Here is a 17,725-nt window from a genome sequence, read left to right as displayed (position 1 = left end):
AATGATAATAATACTAGCAGTTTCCCGCAATGTACAAAGTATGGTGTTGTTCGTTACTATCCTCACGGATGTATTTGCAAAGTTTCGAGTTAATGAAATAAAGCAAATGATCTGCTGTGGTGATATAATTTAATATTATGTCAACAAAACACTTGAAAATACATCACACAAAGAAATTGAATTAAACGTTCCTTGGAACAACACTACGCGCCGAACTGTTAAAAAAAATCCTTCAAAGATCAAAGATCTTCGCCATGGAGACAAATATACTCATAACTTTTCTCAGAATCGACCAATTTAAGTAGATATTACCTCAAAAGAAAGCGCTTGATCCACTGAGTGTTTTTAGACCAACGCGAACTGTGTGCCTCAATTAGAACGAAAGATGTGATTGCTTCAATGAGAAAAAAAATGTTGAAGAAATGAGACGTCAAATAGAATGTGCACTCATAACTTTCCTGACAATCAACCAATTTGAATAGTTAAGAGCTGAAATGAAAGAGCTTGATCCACTGAGTGTTCTTAGGCCAGAACAAACTCCGTACCTCAATTAGAACCAAAGATATGATTGCTTCAAAGAGACAAAAAATTGAAAAAATGAAATAATTGAGGAAGGCTGAAGTTAAGTGATATATAGTACCTGATGACAAATCTGTGCATGAATACCTTTCAGTTTTTTTTAAATGAAGGAAATCGACCGGATAGAATGGCCGGACTTTAGTTTTCATATTTTTTTAAATATATAGAAATTTATTGCAGCTAATTGCCATATACAAAGAATAAACGAAATCATTCAATGCCGAACCTAAGAGGAATTTTCCTTCCTGGACACCTTAGTTCGTGATAACGATCACACTGCTTCCCCCATAAAGCATACATTTTAGCAATTGAACCAATTAAAAGATGACGTGTCATCAAAATCCTAGCCCTGGTAATAACTGTGGATAGACGGAAGTTTACCCTCAACGTATTGTGTACATGGACCTAAACATGCCGTGAAATACGCTGGAAACGCGAGCAAGATCACTGCCCCTACAGTGAACAGCAGGTGCCCACAAGATAAAGTGTGGTAGCTAGGCAGCTGCTACGACTGAGCACGCAACATCAGTGAGAAAGAAGTGATTTAATTGCAACAGGGCAGATGAATTTTACAGAAAGGAAAAAGCGCATTCATTAACACAATGAATGGCGAAGCACATCACCACAATCCACTCCACTGTATATCAGATAAACACTTTATGTATGCCATTGTGTGACATGCCCCACTACGTGAGACAAGTCAATGAGCATGGCAGATTGCAGCAGGGCGAGAGTTTCTCAGTTAATTTAACACTAGAATGCATACCACTATAAGAAATACAGTACATTCTGTTGCCATTTCTACGGATGGCCTTGAATAGCTTCCCTCACTACGTAAGAATTGGTTCCACTCACCAGAAGGCTGCGAACTTCAAAGCAGTGTTCCGTAGTTAATCATGATCATCTTCTTCTTCTACCGTCGCACTGCGTCGCACATGTGGTTTTGGCCCTGTTCTATGGCCGGATGCCCTTCCTGACGTCAACACTTTATGGTGGAATGTAATCACTACTGCGTGTTTCTGCGGTGGTTGGGAGTGTGGTGCGTTATCTGAATATGAAGAGGAAAGTGTTGGGATAAACACAAACACCCAGTCCCCGAGCCAGAATAATTAATAGACGCGATTAAAATCCCCGACCGAGAATCGAACCCGGCACCCTCTGAACCGAAGGCCTCAACGCTGACCATTCAGCCAAGGAGTCGGACAGTGTTCCTTAGTTAATAATGATCAAAATTTGTTGCCTACATTGCTCACCTTTGAAAATGCAGACTCACAAGTGTATGTGGAATCAAAACAGGTTCATAATTTAATTACCAACTGCTGAAAAATAACTTCTTAAACTAAACACGACGTATTTTTACATCTAATCACTACGCTATTCATGTTTTTTCGTTGTACGTCTCACCGACTTAGACAGGTCTTACGATGATGAAATGGGACGGCGCTAGGACGGGAAGGAATTGACCGTAAGGTGCAACTCCAGCATTTACCTGGTGTAAAAATGGGAAACCACAGAAATCCATGTACAGGGCTGCCGACAATGGGATTCGAACCCACTATCTTTGGAACGCAGGCTCATAGCTACGTGACCCGAACCGCACAACTAACGCGCTCTGATATTTCAATTAGTAAAATAGTTCAGCGAACAAAACAATATACTGAGCGAATTGGCCGTGCGGTTTGGGGTGCGCAGCTGTGAGCTTTCTGTATCTTAAGGCCACGATCGTTTCCTTCCCATTCCTAGCCCTTTCCTATCCCATTGTTGCCATAAGGCCTATCTGTGTCAGCACGACGTAAAGCAGATTGCAAATAAAACCTCCTTTTCCTACCGCTTTTCCCACATGTGTGTGGTAGCGGGCTTGAACTGCGCCGCACATGTGGATTTGGTCCTGCTTTACGGCCGGATACCCTTCCTGCCGCCAACCCTATATGGAGAGATGTATAGTAATCACTATTGCGTGTTTCTGTGGTGGTTGATAGTGTAGTGTGTTGTGTGAATATGTGGAGGAGAGTGTTGGGACGGACACAAACACCCAGTCCCCGAGCTAGAAGAATTAATCAGAAGAGATTAAAATCCCCGACTCGGCCGGGAATCGAACCCGTGACCCTCTGAACTGAAGGCCAGAACGCTGACTATTCAGCCAACGAGTCAGACAGATTGCAAATAAAATAAAAACAATAATTTACTACGATTTCAGTTTTTATTCACTGTCTGACTGGTCTAGAAGCGAAGCTCCGCCGGTTGGTGACTACGTGTTTAGGATTAACGGTTAGTCATTTCACTGGCAATCTCTGCGATGCGTGATGGTCAAACGCCAAGACTATTCACAAAATAAATCACGAGTTGGAAACTGGTGTCCAGAGCACAGTATCGATCCTTCAAACCCGTCATCATCATAATATTTCTTTTTTTGCTAGTGGTTTAACGTTGCACTATTATAGATACCATACCGGCTGGACTACATTTACGAAATAGAAAACATACGCCTCAACCCAGGATCGACCCCTCGACCTCCTGCACGCTAACCTAAAACTCTATCCACCGCACCAACTGTAGAGCACGACTAATATGTGCTGACAGAGGTACTTGCCCTACATGTGGTTACAGTGTTGCCAGACTGCCACTCTTCAATGTCCTTTTTCTGCCGATATACTCGCAGGACGAACTTTTGTGAGGGACATTTTTTTATTGCTGGAATGTGAGGAGTCGCGCTGCGACACCCGAGTACGCGAATTTCGGTTTATCCTGTAGAGAGGATGATTTTTTTTCTTATGGCGATGATGGGACAGGAAAGGTCTAGGAATGGGAAGGAATCGGCCGTGGCCTTAATTAAGGTACAGCCCCAGCATTTGCCTGGTGTGAAAATGGGAAACCATGGAAAACCATCTTTAGGGCTGCCGACAGTGGGTAACCCACTATCTCCCGGATGCGAGCTCACAGCTGCGTGCCCCTAACCGCACGGCCAACTCGTCCGGTGAGGATGATTGTCTAGTTATACTTCCTCTTAAAACAATTATCACCACCACCACCATATCTCTACTCCTATACCACGGGGCTAGCAATAGGAAACTCGTGTCCTTGTTTTCTTCGAGGTGGTGCAGCTGTTTCCAGGCATACTCTCAGGGGAGGTGAGCTGCATGTAAATTTTTAACCATAAACCGGTCTCCTTCCCCTGCAGGTACAGGGAATCGAACCTGGGCCTCCGAGGACGGCAGCTAATAGCGCTAATCGATACACTACGGAGGTGGACTTCATCACAATAAACTGTCAGTAACCTTGGTACTAAGTGGAATATTACAGTATGTTTCTGATGATAGTATAAAGTAGGTCGTCCACCAAATCACAGGTGAGCTGCAAAAGACAGTTGATCTCCGATACAACGGTACTGAGGGACCTTGTTAGTTCGCATTATCGTCAAGGCGCCGCTAATCTTTTCTACGAAATGGAGAAATTATCTAACTGATCTAGTACTTGTCATCCTTACTCCGGTATTTCGGAGAAATACGTGCTCTGAGATAGGAAACTAATCTATTACGTAAGAAACCGGCCAACTTATCCCTTTTATGCAAGTGCGTTGAGCAAACAGAGTTTGTGTTATTTATTTATAAGAAGGTATGAATGAAAGGAAAGCAGAAGAAATACACAGTGCAGTCCCTCCAGAGCGGATGTAATTTTGTAGAAAAATGGTACGATAATTAAATCTAAAAATATCCGGCTACTGACTGCAGCAATTAGTAACACCCAAGTGTTCAAGTGGCTGGTTAGAGACCGCCGCAAATTAGTAAATGAACACCTGTTTTGCTGGAAGCGGGAATAGGCTACCAGTCGGTAGGCAATGAAACATTCACACGATCTGCAGTTGTCACACGCGCGTGGCATTCTCGCCTTCACATCTCGGTCATTTGGCACAAACCACAAAAGACAACAGTAACATTAAAAAATTGAATGTCATGATTATTAAAATCCTATGATATATCGTATGGCTTTTAGTGCTGGGATATCCCAGGACGGGTTCGGCTCGCCAGGTGCAGGTCTTTCTATTTGACTCCCGTAGGCGACCTGCGCGTCGTGATGAGCATGAAATGATGATGAAGACAACATATACACCCAGCTCCCGTGCCATTGGAATTAACCAATTAAGGTTAAAATCCCCGACCCAGCCGGGAATCGAACCCCGGACCCTCTGAACCGAAGGCCAGTACGCTGACCGTTCAGCCAACGAGTCGGACTATTAAAATTCTATAAAATGTAACGATGATTTGTTAGTTTTGTGTAAACTACGGTTCGAGAAGGTCAGTAATTCACGTCTGTCAATTTATCAGCCCAGCAGTTAGTTGTTTTTTCAAATAGTACCACAGAAGTTTGCGCGGTTACAAGAAATACGCAAAAATCAACGACAGCGCAATAATGAGGCGTACTACCGTAAATAAGATGAGTGAAGTAGTGCGCCACTGTTTTTCTCACTTAGACAGAAACTACTATTGCAGCGTAATTGACCCTATAATGAGCAGCTTCCAGAGGATCACTAGTCGTACTTTGAATGTTTTTACTCTGCCCCGCCCATACGCCATGCCAACATCTACCATAATGTCACATCCATAAATGACACTAAGGCTTCGGTGGTAACTTAAATTTTCTCTAGCCGGTGCCAAGACACAGACGTGTAAAAATATTGCATTTATTTAGAAACGGGTACAGACGGACACTAATTCATATTGAAAAATAAACAGAAAACTAGCAGTTTTACGTGATTCCTGATGTACTGTAGCAACAGGACTTTTCAGTTTTATGCGGAAACGGAACCGCAGAAGTGCGAGTTAATTAAAAACAAATTTTATACGTAGATTTTCACGACCGGTGCAGCTACTCATGATGTAGGCTAATATTTTTAGGATTATACCGTGCAATGAAGTATATAAACACACTCAACGCGCGTTTCGAAAGGTACTTTTATTACACGACATAATCCAAAAAATATTACATAAAGAATAATTTAAAAATCTCTCATTTGTTGGCCAGGATTCGAACATCGGCCGCCTGGTGAAGAGCCTGTGACAATGCCATGAGGCTACCATGCGACATAAAGATCTCCTGACCGAATTTGATAATAATAATCATAATAATTATAATTATTTCGTGTGGCAGTTTCTAACCGAGTGCAGCCCTTGTAAGGCAGAGCATCCGATGCGAGTGGGTGGCATCTGCCATGTGTAGGTAACTGCGTGTTATTGTGGTGGAGGATAGTGTTTCGTGTGGTGTGTGCGTTGCAGGGATGTTGGGGATAGCACAAACACCCAGTCCCCGGACCATGGAATTAACCAATTAAGGTTAAAATCCCCGACCCGGCTGGGAATTAAACCCGGGACCCTCTGAACCGAAAGACAGTACAATGACCATTCAGCCAACGAGTCGGACACCGAATGTGCTGAAACAGTTATTTAATAATCCGACCTACAGATCTTCTAGGCTCATTCATTTTAAAACTATACTTTATATGATGTTCAAAATTTGCAAGAAGTACTTTTTATGATTCTGCTTTCTAAATCTGAACAATCGGAATTCTATATTAATTATTTTTGCTCGATGTATTAATTTCTATGTAAGAAAGAAGGGTATTCTCCCCCTACCTCGTACAATAAGCAGGAAGATATCTTTATTAAACAAAGCTCAAAACAAAGGGCAGTTTATATTGGCGTTTTCATGATCCAGACTGATAGATATGATAGCCTATCTTTTGGCTTTTGCCGTATGAAAGAGAAAAACTGTTGGGAAACTTTTCTCTTCGCGAAGACTTTTCTCCACTTCCTCAAAAAGGGAAACTTGTTATTAAGATTTCGATATTTTTTTAAATGGGGAAGAAGACATTAATACCCTTTATAGGAGTTTTGAAAATATCTTAGAATAGACAATTTTGAATTTCAACTTCTGGTATATTCTAACCCACAGCGCTAAATTACATTCTGAACAAAATTGCATTGCAATGAAAATGCATGCTTCAAGAGTAAGGCGTCGTCTGTATGGTCTGACACCATGGTAAGCCGGTTCGAGTCCCGTTTGTTTAAAAAACTATCACCAACAGAATAACGGCCGGCTGGGTAGGAGAGGTCGTGGTATGAAATTTCTAATCACTAGATTGATCGCGAAAAGCCTGGGTTCAATTCCAAACCTCTCCGAAGCCCTCATCTGGAGTGGCATATAATGCGGTTCATCATGATTCGTCCGTCGAATGGGTACGTTAAGCCTTGAGCAGATCCCTTGGTGTCATTCGACAGGAGAAGGCTATATGCTGACACCGGGTTCTACACTCTCCCTACATCATCATTATCATATCACATGCAGACGCTCAGATCGCCTGTAGGCGATAAATAAAAAGACCTGACCAGGCGAGCCGAACATATCCTCTGACATTCCAGGCACTAAAAACAATACGCTAAAAAAAAAAAAAAAAAAACTCATGTCCTCTTCCTGAGATGATGCAGCCCTTTCCAGGCGCTCTCTGAAAATGGTCAGCTGTATGTACCATTTTAACTGAATACCATCCCTCCTGCCATTCTTAAATTTCTGGCAGTAGCGACAATCGAACCCGAGGACGGCAATTACGGAGGCGGACAGCCATACGCTAAATAAATAATGATTTACGATCAGAATAGATTGCTTCCATTCTTCCAATCTTCAAGAGGGAAAATTACGGAAATAATTTGGATGAAGAGAAACCCTCACATTTACAATAACATAAAACAAACAACATCCGTGTTGTCCACAAAGGTATGAGTGCCTGTCGTGGTGTCTTTGTGACTACAGTGGTGTGAAGCAGAAAGCTGAACAAAGCCGCAAGACGAAAATTGGTTCTCACGCTGCCAAGAACGTTAGACAGCAGCAATAATTCATGCTTGATTGTCTTGCAGAGTCTTGCCTGATTGATGGCTTGCACTCTATTTTCTGTCAGTGCATCAAATCACTACCAAGACCTGCAATGATAAGCTGACAGAACTGCATTGTTACGGATTTCGTTAGAAGTAAGGTAGGACACAATGGGGAGGTATGCTTCCCTTGAACCATTACCTAAGCTCATACCTCAGCAGGCATACAACGAAAGAGACCTCTAGCCCGGGAAGTAAACGTAAATATTAGCACAATAAATAAACAATGGATAGGCTAGTCGAAGTGTGATAAATAAAAGGTTTTGATATTTACACCACACGATCTACTACCTATATAATGCAATAGACAGCACTTATGGCGACTCTCTTAGTCGTTAACCGGCTGTTACCACCAAAATAGTGAGCTGTAATAACTCTCCCCCGGTGGGTAGGGGTGATAGAATACATCCATGGCATCTCCTATCTGCCCTCTCTTGGTGAACTCTTGTTCTCTTCCGACCCCGACGGTATTAGGTTTGCGAGGCCTAAGGAATCTTTCGTTTTCATGCCACTTGTGGCCCTTCCCTTTTTTGGCCGACACTTACAATCTTCGAAAGGTCGGACCTCTTCCTCTTCTATCCTTGTTACTGTTAAGGTAGGATGGTTGTCCGGTTTCACTTCTTCTTAAAACAGTACACACAATCAACAACTACTTGTCACTGCCTTTCGGTACGTTTGAAAACTCAAGCCAGACACATTTTCCATACCGCAGCATCTCTTCAAATCAGCAACACAACTGAAGATATGTCAAAAAGATATGAATGAATACATTATGAAAATTAGATGATATTCTTGTCCATGTTATATCACTAAACTGAGACTGCCGGAAGGAAAGAAGGAGCAGTCTACTGTTGTTTTGAGCGCTATGGTGGCATATAAATAGGAACAATGGAGCGAGACTATTACATATTTCTACTGTAGGGCGTAATAGCTCAGTGGAATATACACTGGCTTTTCAAAAAGGCGCCAGCGGTTCGAATTCTGGTCAAGACAAGTGGGATTTTTGAAATCAAGAGTCTGTTTCCGAAGTCTGAATTTCACGTAAAACAGTAGGTCCCGTGGCTTCCCTCCTGAAGTGGAAGACGGGGAATCGGACACAAGCATTAACATCTCGGCTATAGAGTATCCTTAGCTTCGTATGTGCACTATCTGTTCCTCTCTTTGAAAACAGGAGGCGACTCGAAGAATTATGTGTTTGCTCATCATGTGATTCTACAGGGCTAATTGGAGTACTGACCACAAAGACGTGCCTTTTATTTAGAAAATGCTCCATACTTTGACCAGAGCTGTTCGTTCCTTCCCATAAAGATTAGGAAGTTTTGTTTTAAATGTACTGACCTTTGTTTGCACATCATTTGGTCCTCAACTATGTAAAACTGGTACAAGTAACAGATATACAAAAATATGAGTTGGCAGCACAAAGCACTTATTAAAGAACTACAAGTACCGGTACATAACAAGTATAATCTGATCAGAATTTTTGGTGGAGAGTGGGAGAATAAACCACCTGCTGGCAACAATGCAGAGAACAAGAAGTCAGATTCTCAAATCAGGAGTCTTAAAAAAAAAATCATCACAGCATTAAGTACTGAAGTTTTCTTTTCTGTCTGTAACACTAATGTAGCACTAGTTGGGATCGGCACAAGCAGATTTTGTAGTTACATAAAGAAGAGGTATCGAGAAGCATCACAGAGACTACACTTAATGGTCGAGATTGGAAGCTAAGAATTACAAAATTGTTTGATTGCTGTTATGTCATGGACGAGGTAGCTTTGATTTGTTCCTGTCTAATTCAGTGTTTCTCTCTCAGCAAAGCCAAATAGGTGAAACAAAATAATACTACACTGATTTTGATTAGAAAACGCTGCGTCCTCCACACAAGATAGTTCACCTAGTGGCAGAGTTCATGACGTTTGACCATAACCGTGAAGGTTTGAAAACAGAAGGAAATCATGTTCTTATGATAAGGCGTTCGTATAATTATCTAGATGCATTGGAGGTAATCTAGCAGCAAAACTAGCACGCAAACAACGCTGGAAGATTTAAACAAACCCAAAGCCTGTTGCAATATTCCTGATAACAAGGGATCGACATTGCACTCAACTTTCAACCTGTCAGATAAAACGATACCCTATCTTTATAGTCGTGTTCATGAACAATTTTGTTTGTGCTAGTTACTTGACTTTAGCGGTAGACCAAATGCTCTTTCTATTTGTTCTGTTACTATGGGAAAAGAACGTGGTTCATCAGCCCCGTGAATGTTTCTTGGGATAGAAAAGGGCTTGGGATGGAAAGGAAGCGACTGTGGCCTTATCTAAGGTACAAAGCAAAGCAAAGAAAAGCAAAACAAAGCAAAGTCTTCTTCGTACAGGCATCAAGGCCCTGGGAGGGATGGAAGGTAAAGTGTTTCCACTATCCGTAACTTCAGCTATTGGTGGGGTAGAGTAATTAGCTGTACGGTCGACCGTCTTTGCCCCCAGGAATTGACCTGGTACTCATTTTTGGTATAGACTGAGTCAACCATAGGGCCATGTGCACCTGCGAAAGTTGGAAATCTAATTTCTTAAATTTTTCGACATCCTGACGGGGAATCGGACCCACGTCCTTCCAGTTGAACCAAGCACACCTTTACCGTCTCGTCCAGGCAGCCCCATTAATTAAAGTACAGCCCCAGTGAAAATAGGAAATCACGGAAAACCATCTTCAGGGCTGCCGACAGTGGGGTTCGAACCCACTATTTGCCGAATGCAACCTGACAGCTACGTGTCCCAAACCGCGCAGCGACTCGCTCGGTGCGTGAAATTCTGTTCGTGTTGTCAAAATATGGTTTTCAACTGAACTGGCGGTATGTTTCTACAGTGCAAATGCAAGGTCATTAACGCCATAATCAGCCATTGTAACTGCTCCGAGCCACCAAACTATTTTTAGCAATTATTTATAACACTACCGTTCATTTTTCGGAAAAAGGGATTGTTACCTTTAAATGTATTTAATTGGTCAAGCTTCAATGTAATTGTATTGGTCGAACACAAACAGTTCACCTGTTAGTGCAATGAAGCGCTTAGCTCGGCTAGTACCAATTCAGGACATAAGTCGAAATCTGACCGTCGTCCATCCTCGAAGTGATATTTCGCGGTTTTCCAATTCAGCTCGTAACAATTGCTGGCAGAACTGGGAAACGAAATCAGAATAGCCAGATGGGAAGGGTCTAAGTTATTCCATATATAACGGAGGTGGATATAAAAGAAATGGAATGTGCTTAACAGGTTGCTACGTACACTCTTCTTCTACTACACAGTTGGGTACTTTTTATGGAGGAAGCCGAAACGGTACATGCCGTCATTCTTGCAGTAACTTTGCAGAATAATCTACTTCAAGAATATGAATTATTTGCGGAACTCACAGTTAATGCATTATGTACTAACCATCCCTGTTAACGTCTAGGACAAAAATAAATAAATAGACTTAAAAAACTACAATTTAGAAATTGGGTTGAAATAGTTAATAAGTTAAATTGTAATGTTTAATGCCGTAATAGATAAATAGTAATAAGGAAAATAATTCGTATATCAAAACACATTTTAGGTTACAATATATGATTACTCCCTCCACAGTTTAAGGTGATCCGAAACTGGAGGATGGGAGTATTATACTAACGATCCCGAGGTAATCTGAAAGGTTAGTAGCTCTCTTTCAATGCCTGTGGCAATGAAACCAATACAAACATTATATTCAATTGATCCCAACACTCACGATCCTTGAGGCGAGGTTAAGGACCATTTATTTCTTTTCGCGGATTAAACGAAACAGTTTTCCACACCTTTCCAGAGGTCAGTAACCGCCTAACAAGCGACGCATAGATACTAACCCGCAACACTGTTGAATAATCTGGAGACATTTCAACCTGAGGAACATGCTCGAGTCACGCAGCTGTGAGTTTGCATTCGGGAAATAGTGGGTTCGAACCCCTCTGTCGGCAGCCCTGAAGATGCTTATCCATAGTTTCCAACTTTCACAACAGGTAAATGCTGGGGCTGTACCTTAATTAAAGCCACATTCGCCCCTTTTCTAGGCCTAGTCCTATCCTATCCCACTGTCTCCATAATATCTGAGTCGGTCCGTTATACAGTACATCGTCCTTGCGCATGAAAGAATTACTATGTAACATATTTTAGCTTAGAAGGTAAGGTTCCGTCATCTAAGGTTCAATACTGTGTAACAATTGTCAGGGAATTTTCGCCTTTCTTAATGTATGTGCTGTGGGTCAGTATTTCTCCAACACATAGCTGTTTTTTCAGGCGCAACAACGATGTATATTAATAGAGCCTTAGAAACGAATAGTCCAGATACTGTAGCTCCGAGGTGTGTCCAGCGTACGTCATCATCTCATCTTCGATACTTACATCGGAGGTTTTCGCTCTGTATGTGGGGGCAGAAGAATAACACCCACGGCATCCCCTGCCTGTCGTAAGAGGCGACTAAAAGGGGCTCCAGGGGCTCTGAACTTTGGAGCGTGGGTTGGCGACCATGGGGCCATTAGCTGAGTCCTGGCATTGCTTCCACTTACTTGTGCCAGGCTCCTCACTTTCATCTATCCTATCCGACCTTACTTGGCCAACTCTTGTTCTTTTCGGACCCCCACGGTATTAGAGCACTCGAGGCCTAGGGAGTCTTTCATTTTCGTGCCCTTCGTGGTCCTTGTCTTTCTTTGTCCGATACCTTCATTTTTCGAAGTGTCGGACCCCTTCCATTTTTCTCTCTGACTAGTGTTATATAGAGGATGGTTACCTAGTTGTACTTACTCTTAAAACAATAATCACCACCACCACCATCGGACGTTTCAAGTGCCATCAAAATAATTAATTTTCAAAATGCCTGTGACGTTATGACCTTTAAATCAATTAATCAACTTGTCGTCTGAAATAACACAATCTAACCTACACGCCTCTGGTACAGATTTTACACAAAACTGGAGGTCTCGTGGCTGTTATCACGTATCAACAGTAAAACAAGAAGTTTTCTTGCTTGCTTCTTTTAAAGCAGTAAAAGAAAGGATTTTGTGGAAACTTCCAGCGATTTGATTGAAATGTATGTTTCTATCACTATCAACTGCATGTAATTTTAAAAAATATAAAATACCATACATCACCAATGAATCGCGAATCTATGCAACGCAACTATTTTCAATTAATAATGCCATTTATTTAACGTTACATCAATTGCTATAGATTGAATTTTATGCCGCAGAATTCATCTGACGTGCCAGGAACCAACAACACAAGGCTTTTACATTTAAACAGCCTCAAATTCTACTAACCTCAATCAGGATCAAACCCACTATCTTGGAGACAGAAGAACAAGGACTAACAGACTTCTTAACGACGGTTGGCGTAATTATTCACTTTTTTTAAGTTATCGTTGGATTAAATCATCCTGAAAGATAATGCTTAACTCTGCAATATTTTAACAAGACCGACAACTCGGACTGCTTGAAAATTCGAGAGTTATTGTGAAGTTACTAGAGGAAGGAACTACAACAAAAATATCATGAGAAAGAAGGCTACTCATCCATGAAATGAACATTTACAATGGAAAATGCAGGAGTTAGACACAACAAACCCCCTTCCCCCATGGTCCTAAAGCCCTGGTGGGTCTTGGTATATCAAGCGATAGCTGCTCAGACAGAAGGTCCGCAGGTTACGAGGTGACGCGTCGTCAGCACGACGAATCCTCTCGGCCGTATTTCTTGGCTTTCTAGACCGGGTCCGCTATCTCACCGTCATATAGCTCGTCAGTTTTTTGTTTCCACATAGGCTCAGTGGACGTCGAAGCACTCGTCAGATACACGTAAGAATCCCTGACTTGGCTGGGAATCGAACCCGGGGCCTCTCGGTAAAAGGCAGGCTCGCTACACCTGGTCCGTGGGGTTAGTATAGACACAACAAAGCCGACCATGAAATTGCAAACAACGCAAAACATTGCCGAAAGGAACAAAGGCCACGTTTAATTTATGCCCGAGACAATACGTGGAACATTATAGGACTTAGAATAATGGGATAATATAGAGGGAAGAAAAGGATGCGATATATTTTGGGATACTTTTTTACCCGGATGTAAGTACTGAAAATTCACGCGAGTTTTAAGAAGTACTAATTCCGATCCAATGGCAGGTGGCAGGAACGCAGGTGATGCTGGGACAAGGAGCACGCAACACGACTCAAGAATAGCCCATTTCTTATGGTTCGGTCGGGACCGGTTTTTTAGATAGTCCGTCAGTGCAGGTAGCAGCTAGCCAGTCTAGCAATTCGCTGTTGGTTAGAAAACAGGTCTTCCCTCGCCAACTGGCGCCCCGTCTACCAGCAAGACTTGACAACCCTGCCAACAACCGCTGGCGGTCATGTCCTCAGCTTGCTTTGTTATGATGGGGTAAGTGCAACAACACTCCCGCTTGTATGCGCATTCGAAACAAGATACTACCGCGGCTTATAATAAAATTAATCACCGGAAGCTTGTGGTATGGTTACTGAAGGAAAGTTTTCTAAGAACGTTATTTATACTCTTTCCAAAACAGTTAACCTGTATCAGAATGACCTTACATCGAAGATAATGTAAAGAACTCACAGGATTTGGAAATTAAATTAATAATGAAAACAACAGTATAAAATTTACAGAAAAAATGCCAATTCGAAAGAATAAATGTATTATTCTCCAATCTATATGCGATCTCTGAGTGTTAAAATGAGATTGTGGCACTCTTTCCCGTTATGGTCAGAAGCTCAAGACCGGATGGAATAGTTTTTTAAGACCATAATTAATATCAACACAGGAAATTTTGCTTGTTACCAATATACTACATATACTACCGTAAAGAAACTCAGGCATGTTATGATACCTTTGGAACTTCAGAGTGATGAAGTTAATAAGATGTTAAATATATCTGCCACCGAGCTCGATAGCTGCAGTCGCTTAAGTGCGGCCAGTATCCAGTAATCGGGAGATAGTGGGTTCGAGTCCCACTGTCGGCAGCCTTGAAGATGGTTTTCCGTGGTTTCCCATTTTCACACCAGGCAAATGCCGGGGCTGTACCATAATTAAGGCCACGGCCGCTACCTTCCAACTCCTAGGCCTTTCCTATCCCATCGTCGCCATAAGACCTATCTGTGTCAGTGCGACGTAAAGCAAATAGCAAAAAAAAAAAAAAAAAAAAAAATCTGCCACTACTTACGGTCTAATACGGGATTTTTTAGATAGTCAGTCATTGTCAACAATATCAAAGACTCAACAAAAATGGAATTACTTAAAAACAGATTAAATTAAACACCTCATAGCTAGTCATGTCACGTCGTTCATCATTTGTAGAACAGAAAGAAAAATCAATATACGCACCCATACGATGATTTCTCCCCTAACTCCAGTACTTACTTACCTTACAAGACTAACCCAGGTATGGGACTGATGATTGAGATGTTTGACTCTTTAAAAACAATCATCATTTACACCAACCTTTTTTTAAATATTACCCAGACCCCTTAAACCAAACCATCAATTATTATGGACTCTTCGTCTATCCATAGCCTATGCAGCATGTCTTCAAACTTGCAGGCTGCAAGGAGGATGGGGAGAAATCATGCTTTTAAATTATATTATGAAAATAAATTAAGGAAATAAATTATATTACAACTAGCAAACTTAATATAAAGCTCAGACGAAACTAAGATTAAGTACTAAATTAAAGAAAATTAAAATAAAATAACTACTATATCTGTCAGCTTGACGTGCAAAAGCGAGCACGTTGTCATGGTGGCTGCTGGATGTGTTGGTTGTGTCTGAAGAGATCGTTGTACTCTCTTGTTGACTTATCGGTCAGTTGTATTACGAAAACACTTGCTATGAAAACACTGTACACACACTATTTTGGACACACTTATTAACACAACGAAGATGCAGGCGATAAGCCTACCGCTCCAACTGTGGACACCACAGCGCCGCTGCGCACCATTCCCCAGCGTCGTTGACCCCGATGCCACGGATATGTATGGTATGTCCCCATACGGTTTGGTCTCACCGCTTCAGCACCATTGTTCCACGACTGGCGGACAGAGCGAGATTGAGCTTCGCGAGGCGCTGCGAGCTGCCTGTCGAGCACCACCGTCAGGCAGAGCCACTGTCGCGGGAACAAGGGCCCCCTACGATCAATACGAGCAGCCCGCTTTCACCGGCATCATCATCATCATCATCATAATCATCGTTACCACCATCACAATGTACCATCCTATGCAATTATCTTTAAAAATAATATATACTGCCCGAGCGAGTTTTCACACCTGACAAGTGCTTGGGCTGTACCTAAATTAAGGCCACCTAGCCCTTTCCTATCCCATCGTCGTCATAAGAACTATCTGTGTCGGTGCGCGTAAAGTAACTTGTAAATATACTGACGAAAATGTCAAATAATCAAACTTGACTTTTAAAAGAAAGTACTGTATGTAATTGTTAGAGGTGGTGATTTTTAGCGTTTGGAAATCGGAAAGTTTACGTTTTGTAACTATTACACATTGGTCATTTAGTGTTTTGAACAGAACTTGAGATAATTATGATAAAAAGGTACTGTCTTTTGATAATATTAATATGAAATTAAACTTTCAGTTACATAGAGAGTAAAATAAAAAACGGATAATGTATAATAAAATCACATAGAAACAATTATATTCAAAATCAGAATAATAAAAATAAAATATAAAATATTAACTTAAAGCCATGCTCTATCGTTTATTGTGTCCTATCACTCACATTTGAATTATATTCGCTGACATTTACTATTTCAGTATGTACACTGTAGGCAGAGGCCCAAATTCATTGCAGAGAGACTTCGGTAAATTCTACATGATATCCAATGGTGTACAAACACCTCGGTTTAAGTTTACAGAAGAAAGAAAACAAACATAAATAAAGTTTTCTTTGAAAAATAGCCGGTTTCCCATTTATAACGCATTTTAATATACATTTCGCTGGTTGAGTAAATTTAAAGTTTAGTGTAGCCCATATTTCGCATTTTATCTCGTGTTCAAAACACATAAAAAGTGCTTTACCAGTAATAAAAAATGAGAAGTACCATCATTTATACGAACATTTCCAGTAATGTTATTACGAAAAATCACCACTTCTAATAATATTGTACTTACAATTACGAAATATACAATATTAATACGATTATTATTATTATTATTATTATTATACCTTGTTTCCCACAACTGTGGGGTCGCGGGTGCAAACTGTGTGGCACACGTGGATTTGTCCCTGTTTTACGACAGAATGCCCTTCCTGACGCCAACCCTGTATGGAGGGATGTAATCAATATTGCGTGTTTCTGTGCTGGTTGGTATTGCAGTATGTTGTTTGAATATGAAGAGGAAAGTGTTGGGACAAACTCAAACACCTAGTTCCCGAACCAGAAGAATTAATCAGAAGCATTAAAATACTCGACCCATTCGAGACCCTCTGAACCGTAGGCGTCAACGCTGACCATTCAGCCAAGGAGTCGAACGGTTTATTATTATTATTATTATTATTATTATTATTATTATTGCTTAATACCGCGTAACGCTCTATGCTCAAGAAAGTGTTTAAGTGGAACTAATGTTTCATGAGGTGACTAGTGAATTGGGTGAATTGGACCCATGACTCGGGTGTCATAGCTACCGCGAATAGGACTCCAGCTCTGGGAATTGATGAGAGAAAGTCTCCGAGGATGAGAGAGAAGGAAGTGAACACCGGACATAACATGAAATCATATTCGTAATGCCTTTTGAAATTAACCTGGGTTCGTCTGTAGGAAGTGTTTTATCGCTAGCAAGGATGACAATATTGACGTTTTTACGAACAGTGATATGGAGCTAAATGCTAACAATACTAACAAAGGAAAGAACGAAACTGATATTTCGATAAGATTTCATATGTATTAGTGAATTTGTACAGAACATACAGGTTTATAAAGCGGAATTCCAAAGAAAGAAGAACACTTCTCTCTCCATCAATTCTCCAAAACCCTAAAATACTGCAGATGTTTAAAGAATATATTACTATACGACGGTTACTCACATGTTTGAACTTACGCGTCACACTTATAACATGCTAAACGAAACCAGGTCTTCCAGTAGGCCTACATCCAAATTCCTCATTATTTGATCTAAGATAAAACACCAATATTCTGCGCTATTTGTCGTGAA

The 17,725-nt window shown here is 41.2% G+C and overlaps 1 protein-coding gene across 2 annotated transcripts in view; it reads right to left on the bottom strand.

Moving 5' to 3' along the window:
• Positions 1-15,588, bottom strand: part of Dyrk2 (Dual-specificity tyrosine phosphorylation-regulated kinase 2) — a 279,905-nt gene extending 264,317 nt beyond the window's left edge. The window contains exon 1 of one of the 2 annotated variants that reach the window (XM_067145764.2): positions 15,257-15,588. In XM_067145764.2, coding sequence (XP_067001865.1) covers positions 15,257-15,298 — 42 coding nt within the window. In that variant the 5' untranslated portion in view covers positions 15,299-15,588. The remainder of the gene's footprint in view (positions 1-15,256) is intronic. The other variant, XM_067145763.2, reaches the window with a different exon arrangement.
• Positions 15,589-17,725: the final 2,137 nt, after the last annotated feature.

The sequence above is a fragment of the Anabrus simplex genome, chromosome 4 (genome assembly GCF_040414725.1).
Source record: "Anabrus simplex isolate iqAnaSimp1 chromosome 4, ASM4041472v1, whole genome shotgun sequence".
NCBI classification, from domain to species: domain Eukaryota; kingdom Metazoa; phylum Arthropoda; class Insecta; order Orthoptera; family Tettigoniidae; genus Anabrus; species Anabrus simplex.
Note: the sequence above shows the minus strand (reverse complement) of the source record. Positions and strands in the feature narration are given on the sequence as shown.